Source organism: Myxocyprinus asiaticus, chromosome 8 (assembly GCF_019703515.2).
Source record: "Myxocyprinus asiaticus isolate MX2 ecotype Aquarium Trade chromosome 8, UBuf_Myxa_2, whole genome shotgun sequence".
NCBI classification, from domain to species: Eukaryota; Metazoa; Chordata; class Actinopteri; order Cypriniformes; family Catostomidae; genus Myxocyprinus; species Myxocyprinus asiaticus.
Window position 1 is genome coordinate 12,832,390 of NC_059351.1, and position 25,289 is coordinate 12,857,678.

Sequence of the window (25,289 nt, forward strand, 5' to 3'; positions counted from 1 at the left end):
GTCTGTTAATATAAAACAACCAAGACTCAACCAAGATTAATATATAACTTTGACTGACTACAAATTGTATGTATATACATTTTTAGTGTTTCCATAGTATCAAAAATGTATTTAATCCACACGAATGTTATCTAAAATATGTTTTATTATTATTATTTCCATTTTAAAACTGACTTCCACTCCACTAGATGGCGCCAATGAATGTGTCACGTCACTGAGCGGGAAGAAGAGACGCGGCGGTTGAGTTCAAAATTTTACGAAGAGAGAGAAAAAAACAAAAACAAAAAACAAGCCGTGAATGGAGGGAAATCATATTTAGGTATTGCGTTTTATTATCTTACTTATTAAGCTGTTAAAATGATACATATGGGCTTTCAAAAAACCTATTTTTGTTTACAAGTCTTTGAAATGTCGAGAACTCTTTGTTCCCTTCATGATAATGTTGTATTTATCATGAGCTCACGAATGTACGTCATCTGACAGTCAGATTTGTTACTTCGACTTCAACTAAAATATTAAGTAATGCTGAAGTGTGTGTAGAATGGAGATAATATTGATTGTAATTACATTAAGCCTCCTTAAATACTGTATTTTTGTCTTCTTCCATTTGTTCCTTCGTGAAGAGATTCCCTGACTGAAGAGTGTTTTTTTGGTCTTATTTAGGTTTAGTGCTCTGGGTTTTTCCTCATACATTGAACATGGAGCAGTTGAATTTGGGGTAAGTTGATTTCTGGAAGGTTCTCTGACATTTTTTATGCATAATTTAGGCATACAATTATTGAGCATTTGTGAATGGTTCAGTCTGTCTGCTCATGTCCAAAATGTTCAAACCTTCTCTGATGTGTTGCAGTTTTATTGCAGAGAGCGTCCTCAAACTAAGAGCTTTCAGAGCACTTACATTTGTGATAACCAATTGTGTCTTTCCAATGACAAAACTAATGCACTCTTTTTAACTTAAAAATAAAACAAATCTGTCGTTTTACTCTAGCATTAACTTTCTGTCACATCAGAGTGTGGTATTTTAGGTGTGTGGGTTTTTGGCACAGACTGTGTAGCACAAGCACTTCATTAATACTAAGCAGAAATTTTTAGAATAAATTATTATTAAGCAGGAAACAGATCAGACGAGTGTGAGTAATATTAAGAGGCTGTAGAACATCACCAGGGTTCCCGTGGGTTCTTAAAATGTCTTAAATTAATTTTTCAAAATTTAAGGCCATAAAAAGTCTTAAATATCTTAAATGGTATAACAAAAGTCTTAATTATCATTCAAAGAGGTCTTAAATTTACGGACAGAAATTAGGAATCGCTATATGGCCAAATGTAATTATTAAACTGGAAAAGGCTGTGATTTAATTAAATAAATCTATTGTCTGTATGCGCTGCACACTTCAAAGTGAAGACGCGGCTCTCCAAGCACACAGGGAACTCATGATACAGTGTTTCCAGTGGTTTCAGAGTGGTTCAAAATCTGTTAATTACTGCTTATTTTTGTCGTATGATGTTGTTTATTTTACAGAGTGTATATAGTAATAAGTTGTAGATATTTACATTTACATTTATGCATTTGGCAGACACTTATCCAAAGGGACTTACAGTGCCCTTATCACAGGGACAGTCCCCCTGGAGCAACCTGGAGTTAAGTGCCTTGCTCAAGGACACAATGGTGGTGGCTGTGGGGATTGAACCAACAATCTTCTGCTTACCAGTTCAGTGCTTTAGTCCACTACAGACATTTCAAAATAAGAGTCCCCTGTGTATATTTGGCCTGTTGATAGTTATAAGTCCTGCATTTGCACCAAATCTTTTTTTTTTATTATTTGAAATTTGGTTTATTGTTGTGTCTGTGCCTGTCACAGTAAAAAAAAAAAAAAATCTAGGAAAATTTTTAACACATTCAATATATCAATTTTAAAAACTATCGTATGTACGGTAACTTCTGAATTCTAATTCAGATGTGTTGATATTGGTAGATAAAGCAATTTTAATATGATCTGGTATGGACATACCATACTAATTTTATATGTTCAAGTCTTAAAAAAGGTCTTAAAAAGTCTTAAATTTGATTTTAAAATCCGTGCAGCATCCATGATCACGTAGTAATTAGCAAAAAGGTAATTATGCTATAATGACAGTATATAAGTTCTCAGTGCGCAGTATAGAATAGTAGTTTGGAACAGTTGTCCCACTCAAAAGTTGGGGGGAAAATGTGTTAAGTTGATGTATAGTCATCCATAAAACCTGCAATGTTTATAGTAATGTTTCATTCCCCTGCAACAGACCTTATTCACAGCAGCGCTATTTTGATTTTTAATAGGAATGACAACAAGGCTGTGAGGGATAGACTTACATTCTCTTCAATGGGCTGTACTGCAGTTTAAAGTGTTTTTGGATCGTTCCATGGACAAAGCATTGAAAAAATATCTTTCTAAGAACATTCAGTAGACAAAAAACTCCAGACAGCATGAGTTGTGGAAAATCAGATGTGATCAAGGAGCTTTATACAGCTTTATACCGTGCTTGCCATTGAAGAGATGGTAAGTCTATCCCTCAAAGCCATGTTGTCATTACCGTTAAAAATCAAGGATGGTGCTAGCATGAATAAGGTCTATAGAGCTGTTCAGTTTGTAGTCTACAAATGAGAAGAGAATTCACCATGGGTTACCTCTGGATTTTCCTATGGGGTTTTATAATGGGAGTAGGTCTGTGGTTAAAATTAATTGACGATATGTGGACGTTTTTTTCTACAACATATATTACACACTTTTCTACCTCAAATGTGAATTTTGATGTCGTACTGAATTGCATAATAATAAAAAATATATATTATCATTCAAAATAATATTCGAATAATTCAAAATTCACATTTGAGGTATGAAAGTGTGCAATATATGTTGTAGATCAAAATGTCCATGTATCGTGAAATAATGTTTACCATAGATCTTATTTTACTCATAAGTTGAAAAACCCCCATCCCGAAGGAACCCATGGCGAATTAGACTTCCAGGTTCACCTACAAATTGATGTCATGGCTAAAAAGCTCTATACAAAACAAATGCACTGAACAATTTAGAGCTGTCATGCAGTGACATGATGCAACAGATGGTAATAATTTGACTTGATGAGAAATGATGCAATCCTACATGTAAATAATAACTAAAATCTTATTTTTTACCAAAAAATTAACCAATGTCACTTAATGTTTGTCACTTTTGTCTTAACAGCTGTGAGGCAGTAAAGTCCTCAAGGAGATTTTCTTCGGTATGTATCCAGTATGTTATTGAAGTATTGCAGACAGGCCCATATCAGGCTGTGAGAATTGTTGTGCCCTTTATTAATAAATTACTTTATTTTCTTAATTTCTCCAGAGACATGTAAAATGTTTAAACAGTTCATCTTGATTTTCCAAAACAGATTTTAAAAGCTTCTCGGACATCTATGAAAGAGGTTGGAGCTGAACAAGAAGAGCAGCAGGTGATCAAGTGACTTTGAATATCTGTATTTTAGTTTGTTGGTTCCTTATATTAAATGTTTCTTTTACTATTTTCCTTTTTATGTATTTATGTAGGAGGAAGTTACCAAGCCTATTGAGAAGAAGAGAAATTCAAGGAGAGTGAGTTTTGCCACTACAAATAATGTTCGTGTCTTTTCTAAGTAAGTTCAAGGATCTCACCCCACTCATTGGGAAAAACAGACATAAACGACATGTACAGACAATATGTAAAAAAAAAAATCTAATTTCACAGTGATGCAAAGAGTGAATCTCCTGTGCTGGCCTCCATACAGAACACAACTGTCAGTGAGTAGTTTACCTGTGTTGGGGTGGTTGTGTCAGATTGTTGTTTCTAGACAAGCATATGGTGTATTATTTATAGGGTAATTTGTGGCACATGGTTAGGATTGTCTGTACCAGATCTCTCAAATTAAAAGCATTGTATATTTTTATGTTGAAGTATTTTTTTATTTGTCAAACTGTCATTTAATTCATTGCACTGTTGAATTTAACAGGAGATGGCAGACAAGATCAAAAGTAAGTCATGGGACATTATTTTCTGCATTTCCTAAGTGGCACACTGTTCAAATCAATGGCAACAGCTCTGAGCTCTCTAAGCTTAGCTGATGAAACAAATATATGTATTCTGACTCAGAGTGGAACGTATTTGTTAATGCTGTTAGTGTTTGTACATGTAATCTTCTATTTATGAATATCTGTAATTGGCATTTTTTCCTCCTAATAAAAGGATTCTGCATTTTGGTGAAGAAGGAAATCACCAAATCAAAGGTAAAGTGTTCAAGGGGAAAAAGTATTACATAAAAACCTAATATATATATATATACAGGTGCATCTCAATAAATTAGAATGTCGTGGAAAAGTTCATTTATTTCAGTAATTCAACTCAAATTGTGAAACTCGTGTATTAAATAAATTCAATGCACACAGACTGAAGTAGTTTAAGTCTTTGGTTCTTTTAATTGTGATGATTTTGGCTCACATTTAACAAAAACCCACCAATTCACCATCTCAAAAAATTAGAATACATCATAAGACCAATAAAAAAAACATTTTTAGTGAATTGTTGGCCTTCTGGAAAGTATGTTCATTTACTGTATATGTACTCAGTACTTGGTAGGGGCTCCTTTTGCTTTAATTACTGCCTCAATTCGGCGTGGCATGGAGGTGATCAGTTTGTGGCACTGCTGAGGTGGTATGGAAGCCCAGGTTTCTTTGACAGTGGCCTTCAGCTCATCTGCATTTTTTGGTCTCTTGTTTCTCATTTTCCTCTTGACAATACCCCATAGATTCTCTATGGGGTTCAGGTCTGGTGAGTTTGCTGGCCAGTCAAGCACACCAACACCATGGTCATTTAACCAACTTTTGGTGCTTTTGGCAGTGTGGGCAGGCACCAAATCCTGCTGGAAAATGAAATCAGAATCTTTAAAAAGCTGGTCAGCAGAAGGAAGCATGAAGTGCTTCAAAATTTCTTGGTAAACAGGTGCAGTGTCTTTGGTTTTCAAAAAACACAATGGACCAACACCAGCAGATGACATTGCACCCCAAATCATCACAGACTGTGGAAACTTAACACTGGACTTCAAGCAACTTGGACTATGAGCTTCTCCACCCTTCCTCCAGACTCTAGGACCTTGGTTTCCAAATGAAATACAAAACTTGCTCTCATCTGAAAAGAGGACTTTGGACCACTGGGCAACAGTCCATTTCTTCTTCTCATTAGCCCAGGAAAGACGCCTCTGACGTTGTCTGTGGTTCAGGAGTGGCTTAACAAGAGGAATACAACAACTGTAGCCAAATTCCTTGACATGTCTGTGTGTGGTTGCTCTTGATGCCTTGACCCCAGCCTCAGTCCATTCCTTGTGAAGTTCACCCAAATTCTTGAATTGATTTTGCTTGACAATCGTAAGGCTGCGGTTCTCTTGGTTGGTTGTGCACCTTTTTCTTCCACACTTTTTCCTTCCACTCAACTTTCTGTTAACATGCTTGGATACAGCACTCTGTGAACAGCCAGCTTCTTTGGCAATGAATGTTTGTGGCTTACCCTCCTTGTGAAGGGTGTCAATGATTGTCTTCTGGACAACTGTCAGATCAGCAGTCTTCCCCATGATTGTGTAGCCTAGTGAACCAAGCTGAGAGACCATTTTGAAGGCTCAGGAAAACTTTGCAGGTGTTTTGAGTTGATTAGCTGATTGACATGTCACCATATTCTAATTTGTTGAGATAGTGAATTGGTGGGTTTTTGTTAAATGTGAGCCAAAATCATCACAATTAAAAGAACCAAAGACTTAAACTACTTCAGTCTGTGTGCATTGAATTTATTTAATACACAAGTTTCACAATTTGAGTTGAATTACTGAAATAAATGAACTTTTCCACGACATTCTAATTTATTGAGATGCACCTGTATATATATACACACACACACACACACACACACAGTGCATCCGGAAAGTATTCACAGCGCTTCACTTTTTCCACATTTTGTTATGTTACAGCCTTATTCCAAAATGGATTAAATTCATTATTTTCCTCAAAATTCTACAAACAATACCCCATAATGACAACGTGAAAGAAGTTTGTTTGAAATCTTGGCAAATTTATTAAAATTAAAAAACGGAAAAAAAAATCACATGTACATAAGTATTCACAGCCTTTGCTCAATACTTTGTTGAAGCACCTTTGGCACCAATTACAGCCTCAAGTCTATTTGAGTATGATGCTACAAGCTTGGCACACCTATTTTTGGGCATTTTCTCCCATTCTTCTTTGCAGGACCTCTCAAGCTCCATCAGGTTGGATGGGGAGCATCGGTGCACAGCCATTTTCAGATCTCTCCAGAGATGTTCAATCGGGTTCAAGTCTGGGCTCTGGCTGGGCCACTCAAGGACATTCACAGAGTTGTCCCAGAGCCACTCCTTTGTTATCTTGGCTGTGTGCTTAGGGTCGTTGTCCTGTTGGAAGATGAACCTTCGCCCCAGTCTGAGGTTCAGAGCGCTCTGGAGCAGGTTTTCATCAAGGATGTCTCTGTACATTGCTGCATTCATCTTTCCCTCGATCCTGACCAGTCTCCCAGTTCCTGCCACTGAAAACCATCCCCACAACATGATGCTGCCACCACCATGCTTCGCTGTAGGGATGGTATTGGCCAGGTGATGAGCAGTGCCTGGTTTCCTCCAGACATGACACTTGCCATTCAGGACAAAGACTTCAATCTTTGTTTCTCATGGTCTGAGAGTCCTTCAGATGCCTTTTGGCAAACTCCAGGCGGGCTGTCATGTGCCTTTTACTGAGGAGTGGCTTCCGTCTGGCCACTCTACCATACAGGCCTGATTGGTGGAGTGCTGCAGAGATGGTTGTTCTTCTTGAAGGTTCTTCTCTCTCCACAGAGAAATGCTGGAGCTCTGTCAGAGTGACCATTGGGTTCTTGGTCACCTCCCTGACTAAGGCCCTTCTCCCCGATCGCTCAGTTTGGCCAGGCTGCCAGCTCTAGGAAGAGTCCTGGTGGTTCCAAACTTCTTCCATTTACGGATGATGGAGGCCACTGTGCTCATTGGGATCTTCAATGCAGCAGAAATTTTTCTGTACCCTTCCCCAGATCTGTGCCTCGATACAATCCTTTTTCGGAGGTCTACAGACAATTCCTTGGACTTCATGGCTTGGTTTGTGCTCTGACATGCGCTGTTAACTGTGGGACCTTTTAGACAGGTGTGTGCCTTTCCAAATCTTGTCTAATCAACTGAATTTACCACTGGTGGACTCCAATCAAGTTGTAGAAACATCTCAAGGATGATCAGTGGAAACAGGATGCACCTGAGCTCAATTTTGAGTGTCATGGCAAAGGCTGTGAATACTTATGTACATGTGATTTTTTTCGTTTTTTTATTTTTAATAAATTTGCAAAGATTTCAAACAAACTTCTTTCACGTTGTCGTTATGGGGTATTGTTTGTAGAATTTTGAGGAAAATAATGAATGTAATCCATTTTGGAATAAGACTGTAACATAACAAAATGTGGAAAAAGTGAAGTGCTGTGAATACTTTCCGGATGCACTGTAAAAAAAAAAATATATAAATATATATATATATATATACTTTATTAGGTACACCTGTACATCTACTTGTTCATGTGATTATCTAATCAGCCAATTGTGTGGTAGCAGTGTAATGTATAAAATCATGCAGATATGAGTCAGGATCTTCAGTTAATATTCACATCAACCATCAGAATGGGGGAAAATGTGTTCTCAGTGATTTAGACCGTGGCATGATCGTTGGTGCCAGACAGGCTGGTTTGAGAATTTCTGTAACTGCTGATCTCCTGGGATTTTCACACACAACAGTCTCTAGAGTATAAAGAGAATGGTGTGAAAAACAAAATACATCCAGCGAGTGGCAGTTCTGTGGGCGAAAATGCCTTGTTAATGACAGAGGTCAGAGGATAATGGCCAGATCCTGTCCTTCCAAGCTGACAGGAAGGTGACAGTAACCCAAATAAATATGCGTGACAACAGTGCTATGCAGAAAAGCATTTCTGAACATACAGCATGTCGAACATTGAGGCAGATGTACTACAGCAGCAGAGGACCCCTCTGTATACCATTACTATCAGCTAAGAACAGGAAACTGAGGCTGCAGTGGGTACAGGCTCACCAAAACTGGTCAGTGTACAATTGGAAAAACATCGCCTGGTCTGATAAATCTGGATTTCTGCTGTACACAAATGGTAGGCCCACTGCAGCCTCAGTTTTCTGTTCTTGGCTGACAAGTGGAACCCAACGTGGTCTTCTGCTGTTGTAGCCCATCCGCCTCGAGGTTCGACATGTTTTGCATTCCGAGATGCTATTCTGCTCCCTACAATTGTACATTGGTTACAATTGGTTATCTGAGTTACCGTAGCCTATCTGTCAGCTCGAACTGGTCTGGCCATTCTCCATTGACCTGTCATCAACAAAGCATTTTCGTCCACAGAACTGCCGCTCATTGGTGGTTTTTTGTTTTTCGCACCATTCTCTATGCACTCTAGAGACTGTTGTGCATTAAAATCCCAGGAGATCAGCAGTTACAGAAATACTCAAACCAGCCCATCTGGCACTGCTGTTGGGTGACTTTATGCCACTCCTGCACAAAAATTCAAGCAGCTCAGCTTTGTTTGATGGCTTGTGGCCATCCATCTTCCTCTTGATCACATTCCAGAAGTTTTGAATGCGGTTCAGGACTGAAGATTGGGCTGGCCATGACAGGGTCTTGATCTGGTGCTCCTCCATCCACACCTTGATTGACCTGGCTGTGTTGCATGGAGTATTGTCCTGCTGGAAAAAATTATCCCTGTGTGGCTTGATTCATGCGTCCTTCACAAAGAAGAATCTTTCCGATTCCAGCCTTGCTGATCATACAGTCATCACCGAGCCAGTTCAGTCAAGGTGTGGATGGAGGACCAAGACCCTGTCATGGCCAGCCGAATTTCCAGACCTGAACCCCTTTGAAAACCTCTGGAATGTGATCAAGAGGAAGATGGATGGCCACAAGCCATCAAACAAATCCAAGCTGCTTGAATTTTTGTGCCAGGAGTGTTGTTTTAAAATGAATATGAACTTGTTTTCTTCGCATTATTCGAGGTCTGAAAACACAGCATCTTTTTGGTCATTTTCTGCAAATAAATGCTCTAAATGACAATATTTTTATTTGGGAGAAATGTTGTCAGTACTTTAAAGAATAAAACAAAAATGTTAATTTTACTCAAACACACCTATAAAGAGTAAATCCAGAGAAACCGATAATTTTGCGTCTCTTAATTTTTTCCAGAGCTGTGTGTGTGTGTGTGTGTGTGTGTGTGTGTGTGTATATATATATATATATATATATATACACACACACACACACACACACACACACACACACACATATGCATATACATACATATGTTGTCTACTGCTTTTTGTAAAACAGTATCTACTGATCTCATATAAACAACTTTTCTTTTTGTAAATTATTCTCTTAGTCAGACCCTGAACCCCTAAAGCATTCTATTTATTTCAGGCCTTGAAACTTTGTTAAACAATCCTCTTTATGTATCCCAGCACCTGAATAAGGTGAGTACATAAATGATCACAATGTACATAAACACTGGAATTCCAAAAATATTGTACATTTCAGTACATGTTTAACTGTTTGCTGCAGTTCATGACATCCTTAATTAAAGCAGGGAAATGCTGCCCCATTTCTTTTAATTTAGTTAGTGTGTGAACTTGCAGTACTTGATTGTTTTAGTAATCTCTTAATCAAACATGTTTTAACATGGACTATTTATTGTGATTTCAAATTATAGGAGAATTTCTTCTCAGATCCATTGTTACAAGATGACTGTGTGGATAGAACAATGTTGCTTGGAGAGGATACTGGATTCATGGATATAACTCATAGTCACACAATCACAATTGATAATGATTATGAAGTTGATGAAGAGTCAAAGCCAGATTTTGGCCTCAAAGTGGCTCAGACGCTCAGTAGGAATCAGAATATTGCAAGTCAGAGTGGTTTGTCATGTTCAGCAAAAGTCGTAACTAAAAATGACACTATGGACCCAGATTTCAATGCTTTTCTCACCAGTATATCGCAACCCAATGTTAAAAATATTGTGCCCTCATCTTCAAAAGTAGAGCTTGGAAAGGATACTGGAGACATGGATATAACTCAAAGTAACACAATCATAATTGATAGGGATTTTGAAATCTATGACCATCCAAACCTTGAAGTGGTTGGTGGGAATCAGAATGTTGCAAGTAAGACTTGGGTGTCATGTGAAGCAAAAATCGAGACAAATTCTACTGTAGACTCAGACTTCAATGCTTTTCTAGCCAGTATATCACTACCTGCTGAAAAAAATATTGCACCCCCATCTTCAAAAAAAAGGCTTGGTGGTCTCTTCAGTTCAGTCAATACAGGCTCATCGGAAATTGATGAGGAGAATCTCTTGCCTTTGTTTTTAGAAAAGCAAGTTCAACATCTAGGTGGCAAGGGTAACCCACAACAACCACGGGGACTTCAACGTAGACGTTCCCGTGTTGCATTTCTTGTTGATGATGATATGGAGGCAACCACAAGTCACACTGTTGTAATTGAAAAAGGTAATGCTCAGCCTGTTCAATCCTCTTTCTCTGAAAATCATGGCAACATACTATTAACACCTTTTTCAAACGATGATGACAACGACATGGAGCTCACTCAAAGCCAGACCGCTCCTATCAATGTTAAGGTTACAGGAAATATCCCTCGAAACATCCAGTCTGCTCTGAATCACAATAGATCCCATTATTTCTCTGAGAATAACAATGCAATGGAGATGACAGGGGGTTTTGATGTATCTGTACAAGAAACAGAGCATACAATCAGTAAGAATGCGGATGCTCCTCTTCCAGATCCCAAAGTAAGAAAGATGTTCTTTAATGTGATTGGAAGTGGAGAGATAATGGATAAAAACCAACCTGAAACCAACCAAACTTCTAATTCTGGCGACATGGACATGACGGAGACTTTAGATGTAACTGTTCAAGAAAAAGAGCACACGCTCAGGATGAAGGACGAAGCTGTCCTTACAATTCCCAGTGAAATGAAGATGCCCTTCATGAATGTGATTGGAAATCGGGCAAATCTCTCGATAGCCCAAACTGATTGTTCTGATGACATGGACATGACACAGTGTCAGACTATTGTTCTCGAGACCAAACAGTCAAGTGTAAACAACCCATTTAGTAACTCAAGGAAAAGTTTGCCACATGCGTCAGTATCCAAAGCTGTTCAAGAAAAAGACCATACAGTCAATGTTGGCAAGATTTCCTTTAATTTGATTGGAAATGGGGCGACAATGGATCACAACAAATCGGGCAACCTCTCAGTAGCCCAAACTACTAGTTGTGATGATACGGAGAGGACACAGTGCCAGACTATTATTATCGGGACTGAACAGTCATTCAGCAGCTCTGTGAAAAGTTTGCCTCATGCATCAGTATCCAGAAATAGAAGAAATCAAGATACAGAGTATAAAGTAAGTATGAAGGAGGAAGCTCTGCTTCCAGTTCCCAGAACAAGTAACATCTCCTTTAATATGATTGAAAATGGAGAGAAATGGATCACAACAAATCAAGCTATCGTGCGATAGCCCAAATTGCTGGTTCTGATGATATGGAGATGACACAGAGTCAGACTATTATTCTCGAGACCAAACAGCCAAGGAAGAGCTTGCCTCATCCATCAGTATCTGGAACCGAAGGCAGCGATTGGATGGACATGACTACAAGTGCTACAAATATCTCCGCTACAAAAAGAGTGCCATCATCTGTCAATCAAACAATCACTTTAGTTGAACCCATGGAGATGACTGAGGTGCAAATATTACCAATCAGTGAGCGAAATCATGAAGCGTTTATAACTCGAAAAAAGTCTACAATGACAGAAAGAGGGATGATGTCTTTGTGTGATCCTCAAGACACTGGTGACATGGAAATGACACAGTGTCAGACTGTTGTGCTTGAGGCCAAAAACTATGAGAGGGGCAAACCAGTGAGTAAATCGAGGAGAAGTTTGAACCTTGTATCTGCATCCTCCAGTCCTGATGTTGACTGTATGGAGATGACCCAGGCACTCACTGGCAATATCATGTTAAAGAGCCTCATATCTACTGAGAGAAATCTGTTGCCTGCAGCACGAAGTTGTCTTATGCAGGATCAAACTGACTGTATGGAACTGACACTTCAAGCCAGTGCTTCAAGTCTAGCTATGCCCTCTGTTGATGATGAAATGGAATTAACAGGAAGCAACACTATTGCAATTGATACTAAAAGCACATTGGCAGCAAGTGTTTCAGAGATCAAAGCAAATGAAATTGTACTTAGAGCATCGACATCTGTTACTACAAGCACAGTGTCAAGGGGAGAACAAAATGAGATGACTGAAGCTGTCAATGGTAGTGGTATTAATCAAGAAATATTTCCCTCAAAAAATGTCCCATTTGCTCGGAAGTCAGATCTTGATGGGAAAAATCTCAAATGCAACCATACAGAGGCAATGTTTTGTGTTTCAGCTGACATGGAAATGGACAAAAATTGTGACATAGCACAATCAAACAATGTGACAACTATGAGGACAAGTTTACCCTTGGTAATGACCTCAGATTCCTCTAACGAAGTCAACAACATGCAGGTTTCAAAGGTTCTCACAGTGCCCATTGAAACACAGAACAATGTCTCATTTTACCAGAAAGAAGTGGAGAATATAGAGGCCCTATCTGGCGCTAGAAACATAGATGTGGGTCATAGTCCTTGGCTTTGCAAAGAACAAAGTGCAAACTCAGTCCAACTGGACATTTCATCCTCCACTGACTCTGTAGCTGATTCCTTTATTAAAGAAGAGCTGCAACATGCAAAGTCAAGACGGAGAAGTTTAGTAGACTTTCAGATGGAACTTCAAAATATGTCACAGCATATTAATGTAGAGAAAGATGTTATGTGGGTTAGCACAACTGCACCCCTGCCATCATGTTCCCTCCAAGAGATTTCCCTCAATGATAAAGAGCAATGTGAAACAGCTGGTTCCACGGAGCAAGCATCAAATGTTACACCTATGATCAAACGGAAAGATAATTCTGTTCAAAATGAGAAGACCACACCTTTCAGCCTAAAAAAGAAGCCATTCTCATCAAGGTTATCATTGTGTGGTATCATACCAAAGCTTCCAAAACGAGCTACTGTAACTCCAAACAAAACTGTGACCAGAACTACTAATGGTTTACAATGTCTTCCACTAGATAAACATTTTGATGTCATTGAGCATAATAGCAACTGCGAAACAGTCAACATCAATGATGAAGAATTTCCTGAGATGAGCAGTGAAGAGGACTTGTCAAGGAGTCTTGAAAGTTGGCCAGTAAATAAGAAAGATGAATGTAGTAAATCTTTGACTGAACCTATAAATGATGAGACTTTTGAGGATGTCTTTGAGTCAGACACGAACAAAAGCCAGGGTTTTAAAAGGTCGTACAAAGAGGAAGGCTATGTTACAGAAGAACCAACCAAGAAAGCCTACATCTCTGAAATGGTAGGCACACAATGTTAATAATGTTCTGTTTAATCCTTTGTTTGCTTGGATTTTCCTACTACATGGTTAGAGTTTGTTCTGTAATAAAATGTTTAGTGTGGGCTCCGTTTATGTGCATTATCATGCTAATTTCTGATCATCGTTTCTCCTTAGGGGCTTGCCTGTCATGAAGCTGCCGTACAGTGGGAAGGTAATTTTCCAAGTCATTCCACACAGAATCACAAAGCAAAGACAATAGAAGAAACAGGAGTTTTTGAATCCAGTGAGTAGCCGATCAGTTCTTAGATGCAGTAAAACATCTATGCACATCAAAGCATTTAGAGGCATTGCAAATGGTTTATTTATAAAAGAAAACTTACAATCTGCTTTACAGCTTTCAGAAATTCCCAGTGTGACTCTCACTTAGATGGGACAATGAATCATGAATTTGATTTCAACAAGGTACCAATTTTTACATACACTCACATTATCTCTACTGATGAATGACTTGTTTTGTCTTTTCGTTGTTTATCTCCACTATTTTATTTCACCAGAAACTTGAGGATGGAAGCATCACAGTAAATGAGTTCCTAAGCCACTTTGGTATCAACTTTGTCATCCATAGATCTAGACCAAGTGCTCTGCCTGAGAGTGTAAGTGGTCAGACTTTATCCTGGTCTGTCCCTTTGGCCCTGTTTGCACCTGGTACCTAACATTCCTTTTAATGGCACTTTTCTCTTTCTCTTTTCAGTTCAGAGCTGGAGAGACTCTTACCATGGAAGATTTGCTCAAAGAGAGATACATACATCACCCCAAGCAGAGAGTGTATGAGCAAGACTGCAAGAACCTTACAGATACAGTGGAGAAGTGTGTAGAAGTCTGGCTTTGATGATGCTACATCACTGCAGAATTATCAAGATTAATTAGTATGAATATTTATTTATTTATTTCATTCCACATAGACTTAAAGAACAAATGCCTGAACAAGAAAAATCCCTGAGATATATCAATGGAGCTCTTCAGCAAGAGATATGTACGCTCTCTAAAGTGCAGGTATGTCGTTTGTATACCCAAACTTTGGCAGTAAACAGGCGTTCAGTCTCAGTATTGTCAGATGTTGTATTGGTTTAATCTTTGAGATGTTTTAAGACTTAATGCTTGTTTGTTTTCCTCAGTTAAAAAGATTTGGCTCCAAGTTGAAAGAGCGACGAGTTTACTTTGGAAAGAGGAGTAAAGCACTTTCTCATGAAATGAAAGGAGTCTTGTACTCCGAGCTCATTAAAACAACACAGGTAAAGGGTCTCTAACTCCTCCCATCAGTTTTTTTTTCCTTTTTTTTTCTTTTTCTTCTGTTGATTTCTGTCATCTGCTGAAACAAGTCTGATGATTTTTTGTCTGCACTATTTTCAGTCATTTTTCAACTTGTATTCCATAAAAGAAAAAGCATATGCTGCAAAAATATGCTGTGTGAAGAAAAAAAAACCCTCCCCATTTCTCATCTAACTGCACACTTTTGAAAATTTGAGATACATGGATATTCTATAAGATGTGTCTATACTTCCCATAATACATTTAGGATGCAAAACAGAGCCTGATATCTAAAATCAAGGAGACGGATGAAATGATGGCGGAGTTGGACGGATGCATTAATGACTTGGAGACTGGTATGGAAGGATTTATTTTTTTCAGTTCCAGTTTGAACATTGCTACATGAAATGCTACATGAGTAATCACACGGCTTTGTAAAATAAAACACAAAACTTACAGCTGTAGAAGCAGTGATAATGGGAGACCATCATAACACCCCCCAATCCAGACCAGCCTTGAAAGCAAAGGAAGAGGGTACCTTTCCTTTTATATTTTGGAATTGTACAGACCTGTGAAATTAGGAAAGAAAATGTAATGGTTTGTCTTTTTATACCAACAGGTTTACAGAGCCTTCATTCAGCTGTCACTGAGAAGGAAAGGTTTGCTTTTATGTCCACACTGTAATTAATGTACAAGATGAAAAAACATGGCAAATGCTGTTTTCTTGTTAATCATACATCTGCACAACAAATGGTAGCACTGTAATTTTCTTTCTTTATGCATCCTCTTTCGATCATTGCATAACACTGCGCTATATGGTCAGCTACCAGAGATAACAAATACGAATATCTCGTGTCTGACTTTGATTTTCATTTTATGTTGTTAGTGTATCATTTGCTAAGTGATGTTTAAAGGAATAGTTTACCCAAAAATGAAAATTCATTTACTCACACTCATGCCATCCCAGATGTGTATGACTTTGTTTCTTTTGCTGAACACATAGATTTTTAGAATAATATCTCTGCTCTGTAGGTCCGTACAATGCAAGTGAATGGTGACCAAAACTTTGAAGCTCCAAAATGCACATAAAGACAACATAAATGTAATCCATAAGATTCCAGTGGTTTAATCCACATTTTCTGAAGTGAAAACAGACCAAAATATAACTAATTCTTCACTGTAAATCTTGACATCAGCAGTCTCTTTGGGTATCATGACTTTAAGCTGGATTACACTTCCTAGTGCCATCTAGCAGCCTGCACATGCATCAAGCATTAGGAAGTGTAATCAAACTTGACATCATGATCATGCCTAGTGACTGCAACGGCAAGATGTACTGTGAAAAAGGAGTTACATTTTGGTCTATTCTCAAACCCATTTGGATCGCTTCAGAAGACATTTATTACACTACTGGAGTCTTATGGGATATTTTTATGTTGCCTTTATTTGCTTTTTGGACCTTCAAAGTTCTGGTCACCATTTACGTGTACTGTATGGACCTACAGAGTGGAGATATTCTTCTTAAAATCATAGTTTTTCTTCTGCAGAAAAAGAAAGTCATACACATCTGGGATGCCATAAGGATGAGTACATTTTGTTGATTTTGTTAGGGAAATTGCTAAGCTGGAAATTCAGTTGAAAACTTTGGAGGGCCAACAGCATAAGCTGCGAGAGGAAACCAGAGGCCTTAAAAGTAATCTCACAACATTGAACAGGTTTGTTTTTACTTTTTTTCAAAACTCATTCTAGTGAAATTTTGACACACTTTTACTCTACAAGCGTAGTGAGCGAGGGGCAATAACAGCGGGTCTTAACAAGCAGTGAAAAATGTGACACATCATTCGCATGCTGTTTGACCAACTTGGTTGATTATAATAGCTTGCTGTGCTTGTAGTGTAGACGGGGGTGTAAAAGTTCTATACTCACATAGTTTACTCATTTGTTTTTGCTAATAAACCTTTTTCACAGACTGTAATGACACATTTCCACCTTAAGTAATGCAAATCTAGAAAAAAGAAATGTTATCTTAAATTTTTCTACTATTTTTTAATGTACATTTATAATACTATACTTAGTGTTCTATTACCATGGTCACTGACATTAATAAATAAAAAATGAAAACCAGTCAACCTCTGCTGCGATAGGGTTTCAAATACAGCTGCTGAGAGAGGTGACAGTAGCTGGGTTTCTATCCAATTATTTTTATGCGCATTTTGAAAATATGCATAAGAAATCCTGAATAGAAATGCTTGATATGCAAATAAACATTCAAAAGTTGCATAAAATTTAATGCGCTAGGAGGAGGTGGATTTTCTAGAGTTTTGCATTAGTTAAAAATGCGCATTAAGATGATGGAAACAGTTTATTTGCAAAACACTTACGTGTTTTAACCATTCATGCACGTTATGAGTGTACGATAGCTTGATGTGACTGGCCCAACGAAAGGACAGCTTGGAAGTTGGCACACAATTCTATGAACAAAGCCCTTGACATTCGGAAGTGTCTAACCCCTAACTGGTCTTTAAAGTGGGTCCTCACAATCTGCCAGAACAGTTTTAAACACGGGCGCTCAGGTATGCGGAGGCTGGCAGCGAATGGGCATCGCATCCATTTCAGCCCTCATTATATCAGATATTACACTTTCTCTGCAGCCTATCCTGGCTGCGTTCAATTACTGTACAATTTCTCCAAGCAAGGAGATCATTCAGCTGCTCCATCATGACAAGGCGGCTCCCTGAAGATAATGCGCATGACATAGTGGATGAAAACGTGCAACGATTCATATTTCTTTAGTCGAATTTTTAGAAATGTGCATTAAAAATGCGGAACATTTTGATGGAAACCCAGCTAGTAAATTTGCCATCTTTCTAACTTTTTACTGCCATAATCCTTATCTTTCTATTTTTTTTCCTCTTTAGGAAAGTCATGGAAACGTAATAATGTTTTTTTTGTTGGGTTCCGCTGGAACACAAACATAATATTTGCTGTTGTCTCTCCCATTGACCGCTATATTAGTTTAACCTGCTTTAGTTTACTTCCGCATTCCAAACCCAGAAATGTGAAAAAATGTCTAATGCCATAATTAATTTGTAATTGGGATCTCTTTGTTTGTGCTGTTTTTTGTTTTTTTGTTTTCTCCAAACTGTTCCAATCAGCCCTTTAACATCACACTCTAAATAACTGGTCATATTTAAGTTATACAATTATTTTTTTAAACTATGCTCAGAGTTTAATCTTGTTCTGTCTTTCAGTTTGAATGAGTGGCGTCTGCATGAGTCAGATGAAAGTGGGGCTTTGTTTACCTTCCTTCATAACACTGTACATCTGCAGGTGAAACTGCAAACACCTGCTGGTGAGTTCATAATTGCTGTATAATTACACACACACAAAAAAAATTCTGGTTATCATGTGTAATAAAAGTAGCTCAAAAAGCCCTCTTGTCTGTCAGGAAAGGAATGGATGACCGAGGATGTGGTGCGAAAAATAGACATATCCTTCCAGTTGCAGTTGGATGGTGAAAGAACAGTGTTATTTTTTATTTATTACAGAGCATCTTTTGAATTCCATTTGATCTATTTTTCTAATAATTTTTTAAGTGGACAAGTCTGAGTGTCATGCAAGCATGGTTCACAAGTTACTTGCACTGCACCATCGGTCTCAAACTCAGTGGGCGCAGAGGTACCCTACTACACGACATATACCAGAGGTAATGACTAACACTGTATACATACTTGCAATAGCAGATGAGCTTTACATTTGCTCACATAATTGTACACAAGCTTTTATTGTTTTGAGAATTTTTTGTAAATATACATACCCTAACTCAGGGGTTTTCAAAGTCTTGGACAGTAAGCCCCCCTCTGAGAAAATGTACAAGACCGCGCCCCCCTTGACCACCCCCCACACACAATTTTTGGTGAATTATTGTTTTTTCTTTCAGATTTACAAACATGCAATAATGATGTATAGGCCTTTACAATAGCAAAGTAAATAGTAAATGTAAAAAAGAAAAAAATATCTAAATATAAGACAGCTGGCATATTCTGGCCACTTATTTGAAGTTTTATCAGGTATTTTCCTCTAGTGTAATATTATCAAACTACATCATATTTCAGGTGTTGGAGCAATTCACCAATGATGATCAATAACCTTTCATTTAGTCTGACAGACTCATTCGGCCAATGCGTTAAACACTGATGCCTGATTAACAGCTATAAATGTTTCTGTTAATAATATGAAACCGTATTCTGTATTATTTTTATTAAAATACTGGTTTATCCTCATGACGTTGGGATTACTTTTTTAGCCTATATCTGCGATAAACTCGCAGCACATGAGTCAGTCTCCGTCTCTATGTGAAACTTCACTTGTCACAAATGCATGATGACACATCAACCCGATATCATGCTGAACTCGTAATAATGGACACGCGTGATTTTGTTCTGCATATTTTTGGATTTTCTGTGCCCTAGATACACTTGTGCAACTGTTTTTTACTGAGGTGACTGTCAGTCACAACAGATGTTTAATTGACAGTTTTATATGCTCATGTCAATTACATCAGAATATCATTCTTACAATACGAATTTAACCATGTATTACTGATTACTTAAACTCTGGTATGGTTTCTCCCTTGATATAACACGTCTGCAGAGGCAGAATATGAATGATCAGAGGCAGAGCTGTGTGGCTTTATAATAGATTTGCAAATGCATAGGACACGTTTAGAGCTCCCTCCCTGAGCGAGAGCAGGGTTTTTTTTGTAGAGCAGCGTAGTTTGAGAGCGTACGTCCAGTTTTGAGCGAGAGCCTAAGTCTTCCTCATGCTGGCGGAGAGATCCGAGCTGGCGCAACTGGTACATGGATGTGCTCTTGCATGATCTGCATGTTGTGCTCTCAACATTATCAGTATTATAACGCCATTTACCTTCATGATACAGTTTTGTTGTATTTATGTATCTTTTGATTTTACTCGGTGAAATTATCATCAATCTCAGTGCCTCCCCTGACATGCTCTGGTGCCCCCCTGGGGAGGTGTTCCTTCCAGTTTGAAAACCGTGGTCCTAACACAGTAGTCCAAGATGAATTGCTCTGGAGACTGGATCTGTCTACTTTCTCTTCTCTGAGACTTCAAAACTATACTGTCAACAATGTAAGATCAAATTACAATAAGAAATAAAATGTGTAAAACCATTTCAACAATCAACATTGTCAAAAGGGCATTTATTTGCCACGTTTAAATATAAAGGCAATCTCTGTACATTTGTGTAAGCAATCGTTCTTTACTTAATTCAAGTTCACAAATCAATCGATCTCTGAACAGAAGTACATATTTTAAAATAATATACCCAGGGATCGTACAAGGTACTTGAAGTGCTTGAAGTACTTGAATTTGGCTTTTTCAAAGTTAAGTCCTGGAAAAACCTTTTTACCAAAGCTATTTTTACCAAGAGGTGCTTATAAAGTTCTTGAATTATAGAAAATCATAAAATACTTTGCTTAAATCATTTAATAAGTGAAATTTATGTATTTATTTTCGGATAAACACATCAACAGACCACTAGACCACTGCTGAAGCAGGCAGCGCACAGACGGCGCTGTCACGTGGCACCTGTTACTTTTGGTAGCGCTGTTCAGAATGGGCCAATCACAGTTAACTCTTACTGGAGGATTTAAAAATATATATTTGATAGATACTGCTCTGGTGGATTTATGAATCCTTGCAACTATCAGTTTTATTTAAAAATTACTCTCCAGAGTGAAAAAATTGGATGAGATGTAAAACGTTCTGAGATTTGAATGCTGATCAGTGGAGGATTCAGTTTTGTGAGCCATCTAGCACCCCCTTGTGTAAAGACAGCTTTGTGTCTCACAAAATAGGTTATATCTGACAACATTTGGGTCAATATCAAAATATGATGACAAACATGTCCCTGGACGTTTTCAGTCATGAAAAAGCTTTCAAATAGCAATTTTTTTTTTTTTTTTAAAGGTAACATTCTATAACCTAACCTTTAAAAATATGAAATGGCTTGACTCTGTTTTGCAAATGTTTTAGAAAATATATTTGAAATTGTCAATTGCCTGAAAAAAATCATCATCTTCATCTGGTACACCACTTCTATGACATGTGACGTTATTTATGTATTTATTTTGTACTTATAATAAAAGCATTAGTGCAAGGCTGAACAAGTGTGCAAAAAAGCAAAACAAAATAATTATGAATAATTTAAATGTAAAAAATGTAAAAAAAAAAAAAAAAAAAGATGTTTGCCCCATAATTTCATGGCATTGCTGCTATTAATGATAAAACTTTTTTTTTTTTTTTTTTTTTTTTTTTTATGTTTAAATTTTTTTTTACATTTAAATATGCATTTAGTGATTTTTCCCAGCATGTTAAAAAGTTATTAATTCACATTTTAACTAATATTTTCACACAAAAATATTTGGTGTTGTACCCCATTAAACCCTCAAAATGTGGTGTTGTAACCCATTTAACCCTCCTTAGTGTTAACTTGCTTCATTCATGGAACAAAATTAAATAGTAAAAGAGAGAACAACAGCCAAGTTGTCCTTTATGAATAAAAATAATGTCAACATGTTATAAAATGTTTACCCTCAGCGTTTATAGGCAAAAACTGAACTGAACGGAAAATTTCAATATTTTGTAAATTGGAAAGTTAAATTTTTTTGAGAATGACCCATTTGCAATTTGGGTCAGTTCCTCACATAAATCTGTTGTGTGACTTTAGGAAACATGGAACACAGCACATCAGAGTCATATAGACTACTGTTTACGGACCCAGTTATTCACTTTTGTTGAAAAGCGAAGTATGTTTTAAGGGAGCACACCACAATTGCACATCAATTTCGTCATGAATGAACCAAGAATTGTTACTGTGAGAATATGTAGTTAAAGATGCACATTGAGATATGTTGTACTTGTAATAAGTGGTGTTTTATAAAAAAATAAATTAACTGAATGAATAAAATGTTTTTATTTAAAATAAACAAGTAAAGAATTTGTTTTAGTGACATCTCGAGCATAGTCCTTGAAAACAAATAAAAATGTGCTTGAAAAGCACTTGAAAGTCCTTGAATTTAACTTTGAAGCATCTGTATGAACCCTGTATACCTGTCTGTTTCAGTAGGCTAAAGGGGTTCATGCTCCACTGAGTTAAAATTATTTTGGTCTCTGGCGGATCCAGTCTGACTAAAATATGAGAACGATGTGAGAAGTCTCAGTATTGTCTGATCATTTCTTAACAGCTGCTCCATGACCTCAGTTTGGCGGTGGGTCGTCTGAGGCTCTTGGGTGAGGAGATCCATCGGCTAAAGAAGTGTGGAGGATTGAAGCTTCGCATTCTGAGGATCAACTGTGTGGACACGCAGTATGTTGCATCTTTCATCAGACAATTACTATCTTTTACTCTTTTATAAAGGAATGGTTCAGCCAAAAATGAAAACAAAAGTAGATTTTTTTAAATTGTTTATGAATATCACATATTTATATATCTTTTCAGCACAATTGCAGTGCCTCACTTTTAAAGCTTAAAAAAAAGACCTGAAAGTATCAAAAAAAGCAACTTGCATGTCATACGATTTTTTTCATTCGAAATTTTGTTTATCGTCATCTGTGTTCATGAGTGCTATGAGAGGAGCTTGCTCACAGTGGCCCGCATTTTGACGTGAGAACTTGCATTGTTTTTAGCGCTAAAGAACACTAGTTCTCCCCTTGAACACGCAAGCCACTTTGAACAAGCTTCTTTCATAGCACTCCTGAACATGCAAAGGATGTCAAGAATTCTTATTTTTGTTTAACTATTTCTATAAGGATATTTGTAACGATAGAAGTTGCCAGATAAACGCAGTTGCAAGCACCTTTGTTTTTTCTCAAAGTGCTTTTTTTTTTTTTTTTTTCATTTCAGAGTTCACATTATCTTTTCAAGTGTGAAAGCATTCGAAAAGTTTGAGTTAATCCTAAGGATTACCCCAGACTATCCCTTTGGACCACTTGAAATACAGGATTTCAGCAGTCATGTCGGAAATACAAGGTTTGCTAGCAATTCACTTTTTTCTGTGACAGTGAGTTTTAATGTTTTTAACTGGTGGAATTAAAAGAATATTCCATGTTCAGTACAAGTTAAGCTCAATCGACAGCATTTATGGCATAATGTTGATTACCACAAAAATTTATTTTGCCTCGTTCCACTTTTTCTTAAATAAAAAAAAAAAAGCAATAATCTGGGTTCCAGTGAGGCACTTATAATGGCAGTGAATAGGGGCCATTTTTCGAATGTTAAAATACTCACTGTTTTAAAACAATGCCTCACTGTAACCTAGATGTTTTTTTGTTTTGTTTTTTTGTGAAAAAAAGGAGGAACGAGTCAAAAAATGTTTTTGTGGTAATCAACATTATGCCACAAATCCTGTCAATTGAGCTTAACTTGTGCTAAACCTGGAACATTCCTTTAAAACCTCCTGCATTAGATGGGGTTTCTCTGATCAGAAATGTTGTGAGATCTCTGGGTCTCTAGCGTGTTGTGAATTTCAACAGCTTTCCTTATCCAATCATGCAAGAAAAAAATAATTAGGAATTAATTGGAAATATTCAGGCTGTTTAGAAAGATTGTGACTGGAGTATTGTATCACAAAACATCTCTCCACCACAAACTGATTTTTACTTTTATACCTGGATGTCTTCCAAGACTTGACATGTGGGAATATTCTATTGAATAAATCATATATCTCTTTAAAGCAATTTTCTCAAGATCATTAATTAATGACCATTGTGCATGGTCAAGGAAATGCAAATATTACCAACAACTACAATAATGTTCACATGGAAAAGGTATTCTCAGTACATTATTGTTGATGTTGTCAGTCATTTGCTCTTGCTGACTTGTTTTATCTTGTGTAGGTTCAATCAGATCAAAGACATTATATCATCAGTCAAACCAGCCAACAACTATCTAACAAAAGTTCTGAAGAAGATATACGACGACCTCCTAAGTTAAGATCTCAGGCCATCTTATTTTACTCTCTTTCTCTCTCTCTCTACCTCTCTGTGTTTTCCATATCTGGAAATATTGATATTTGTATGATGAAAAAAATAAATAAAAAAACATTAATACAAACCACAGAAAGTTTGCCGTTCCTTATAGACTGCTTACAGCAAAACAATTTAGGACTTGTGTGCTATATTCCAAGTCCTCTGAAGCCATATTACAGCTTTGTGTGACAGACAGACCGAAATTAAGATTATTATTCACTGTAAACCTCTACATTTGCCTTGGGTCTCCTTGTTACATTAATGAAAGAAGTGGTGGTGTCTGATTTGCAGGCGTATTGTTCTGTTGTCTTTTTTTTTTTAATTATTATTATTTATTTATTTTTATAAATTGAATGTTGTTGATAAATTGTTGATCTTGTTCACAAAACTGGTCTGAATGATTCATTCACAAATCTGACAGATCCGTTCAACTCACTGATTCAATCATCCGGTCACAGTGGTTTTCTAGTTAAGAGCTCACTGGAGAGAAAGATTTTTATAAAGTTAAAATACTTACATTTCAGTTTGTTCCCCACAGCGCATGTCATATGATCTTTTATTGTGCGTTTGTGTCATTTATGAAGCTTGAAAGGCCAGTGCATTATTCAAAATTTCTCTTTTGGTCTTCCATGATAGAAAAGAAGCCATATGGGATTGGAGTGGCATGAGGATGATTGAATGATGACTCAGTTTTCAGTTTTTGATGAAGACTTGTAGTTTTTGTAAAACCTTTCAGTTTCTGTGTTGTTGTTTGATTTTAGTGCTGCATGACATATTGTATTATACTGTTGTTTTTGACTATTAAATATGATACAAATGAGCCTCTGTGCCTTTACAGATGTTAATCTCATATGATGTATGAGGGTAATGTTGCCTATCAGAGACTAGACTGTATTTTCATTCATTTTCTATGATAGGGTGATGCAGAAATTGTCTTGAATTTCATCTCCATTTGTGCTCTGCTAGCTATAAATTAAGTGAATGTAATATCGAGGGTAGTTGGTATTCATTTGTCTTCAATGACTACATTTAAATTGCAGCATCCATAGAGACAGTACTGGACATTCTTGCCTGACTATATGTTGCATCAATCTAACACTTTTTGTTCTGTTTTCGGATATGCATTATGTTAGATGTCATGGAACTACGGTAAACTCTGCTGCTAGTGTCAACAAAAAGTTACTGTTGTCTGAATTTCATGTTTCAAAAGGATAGTTTGACCATAGTGTAACCAACAACCTCAAAGATCAAGACCTGAATAGAGATATTTGTGTAGTTTAGTAGTTTGTCCAACACTGAAAAAAAGTGGTAACCTGCAATTGTTACAAGTGTAGTTGCTAAGGTGTTC

At 37.2% G+C, this 25,289-nt stretch overlaps 1 protein-coding gene across 1 annotated transcript; it reads left to right on the plus strand.

Annotated features, from left to right (window-relative positions):
* The first annotated feature begins 222 nt into the window (after positions 1 to 222).
* On the plus strand, positions 223 to 24,752 carry LOC127445226 (kinetochore scaffold 1-like). Its single transcript, XM_051705123.1, has 27 exons — positions 223 to 319; positions 664 to 718; positions 3,225 to 3,261; positions 3,415 to 3,474; positions 3,569 to 3,654; positions 3,747 to 3,799; positions 4,009 to 4,030; positions 4,242 to 4,282; positions 9,551 to 9,603; positions 9,840 to 10,638; positions 13,314 to 13,603; positions 13,757 to 13,865; positions 13,977 to 14,044; positions 14,137 to 14,235; positions 14,334 to 14,449; positions 14,545 to 14,635; positions 14,758 to 14,874; positions 15,159 to 15,246; positions 15,350 to 15,424; positions 15,510 to 15,549; positions 16,501 to 16,605; positions 18,142 to 18,242; positions 18,339 to 18,404; positions 18,487 to 18,596; positions 22,159 to 22,280; positions 22,818 to 22,943; positions 23,810 to 24,752. The coding sequence occupies exons 2-27, from the start codon at positions 699 to 701 to the stop codon at positions 23,904 to 23,906; spliced, it is 2,991 nt and encodes a 996-aa protein (XP_051561083.1). The 5' UTR covers positions 223 to 319; positions 664 to 698; the 3' UTR covers positions 23,907 to 24,752.
* The last annotated feature ends 537 nt before the right edge of the window (positions 24,753 to 25,289 follow it).

Bases quoted from the DNA above. Each gene is read 5' to 3' on its own strand.
- LOC127445226 (XM_051705123.1), top strand. From the start codon at position 699: ATGGAGCAGTTGAATTTGGG. The intron at 3,262-3,414 runs GTATGTATCCAG...TTTCCAAAACAG, and splicing joins CCTCAAGGAGATTTTCTTCG to ATTTTAAAAGCTTCTCGGAC. The intron at 9,604-9,839 runs GTGAGTACATAA...TTCAAATTATAG, and splicing joins TATCCCAGCACCTGAATAAG to GAGAATTTCTTCTCAGATCC.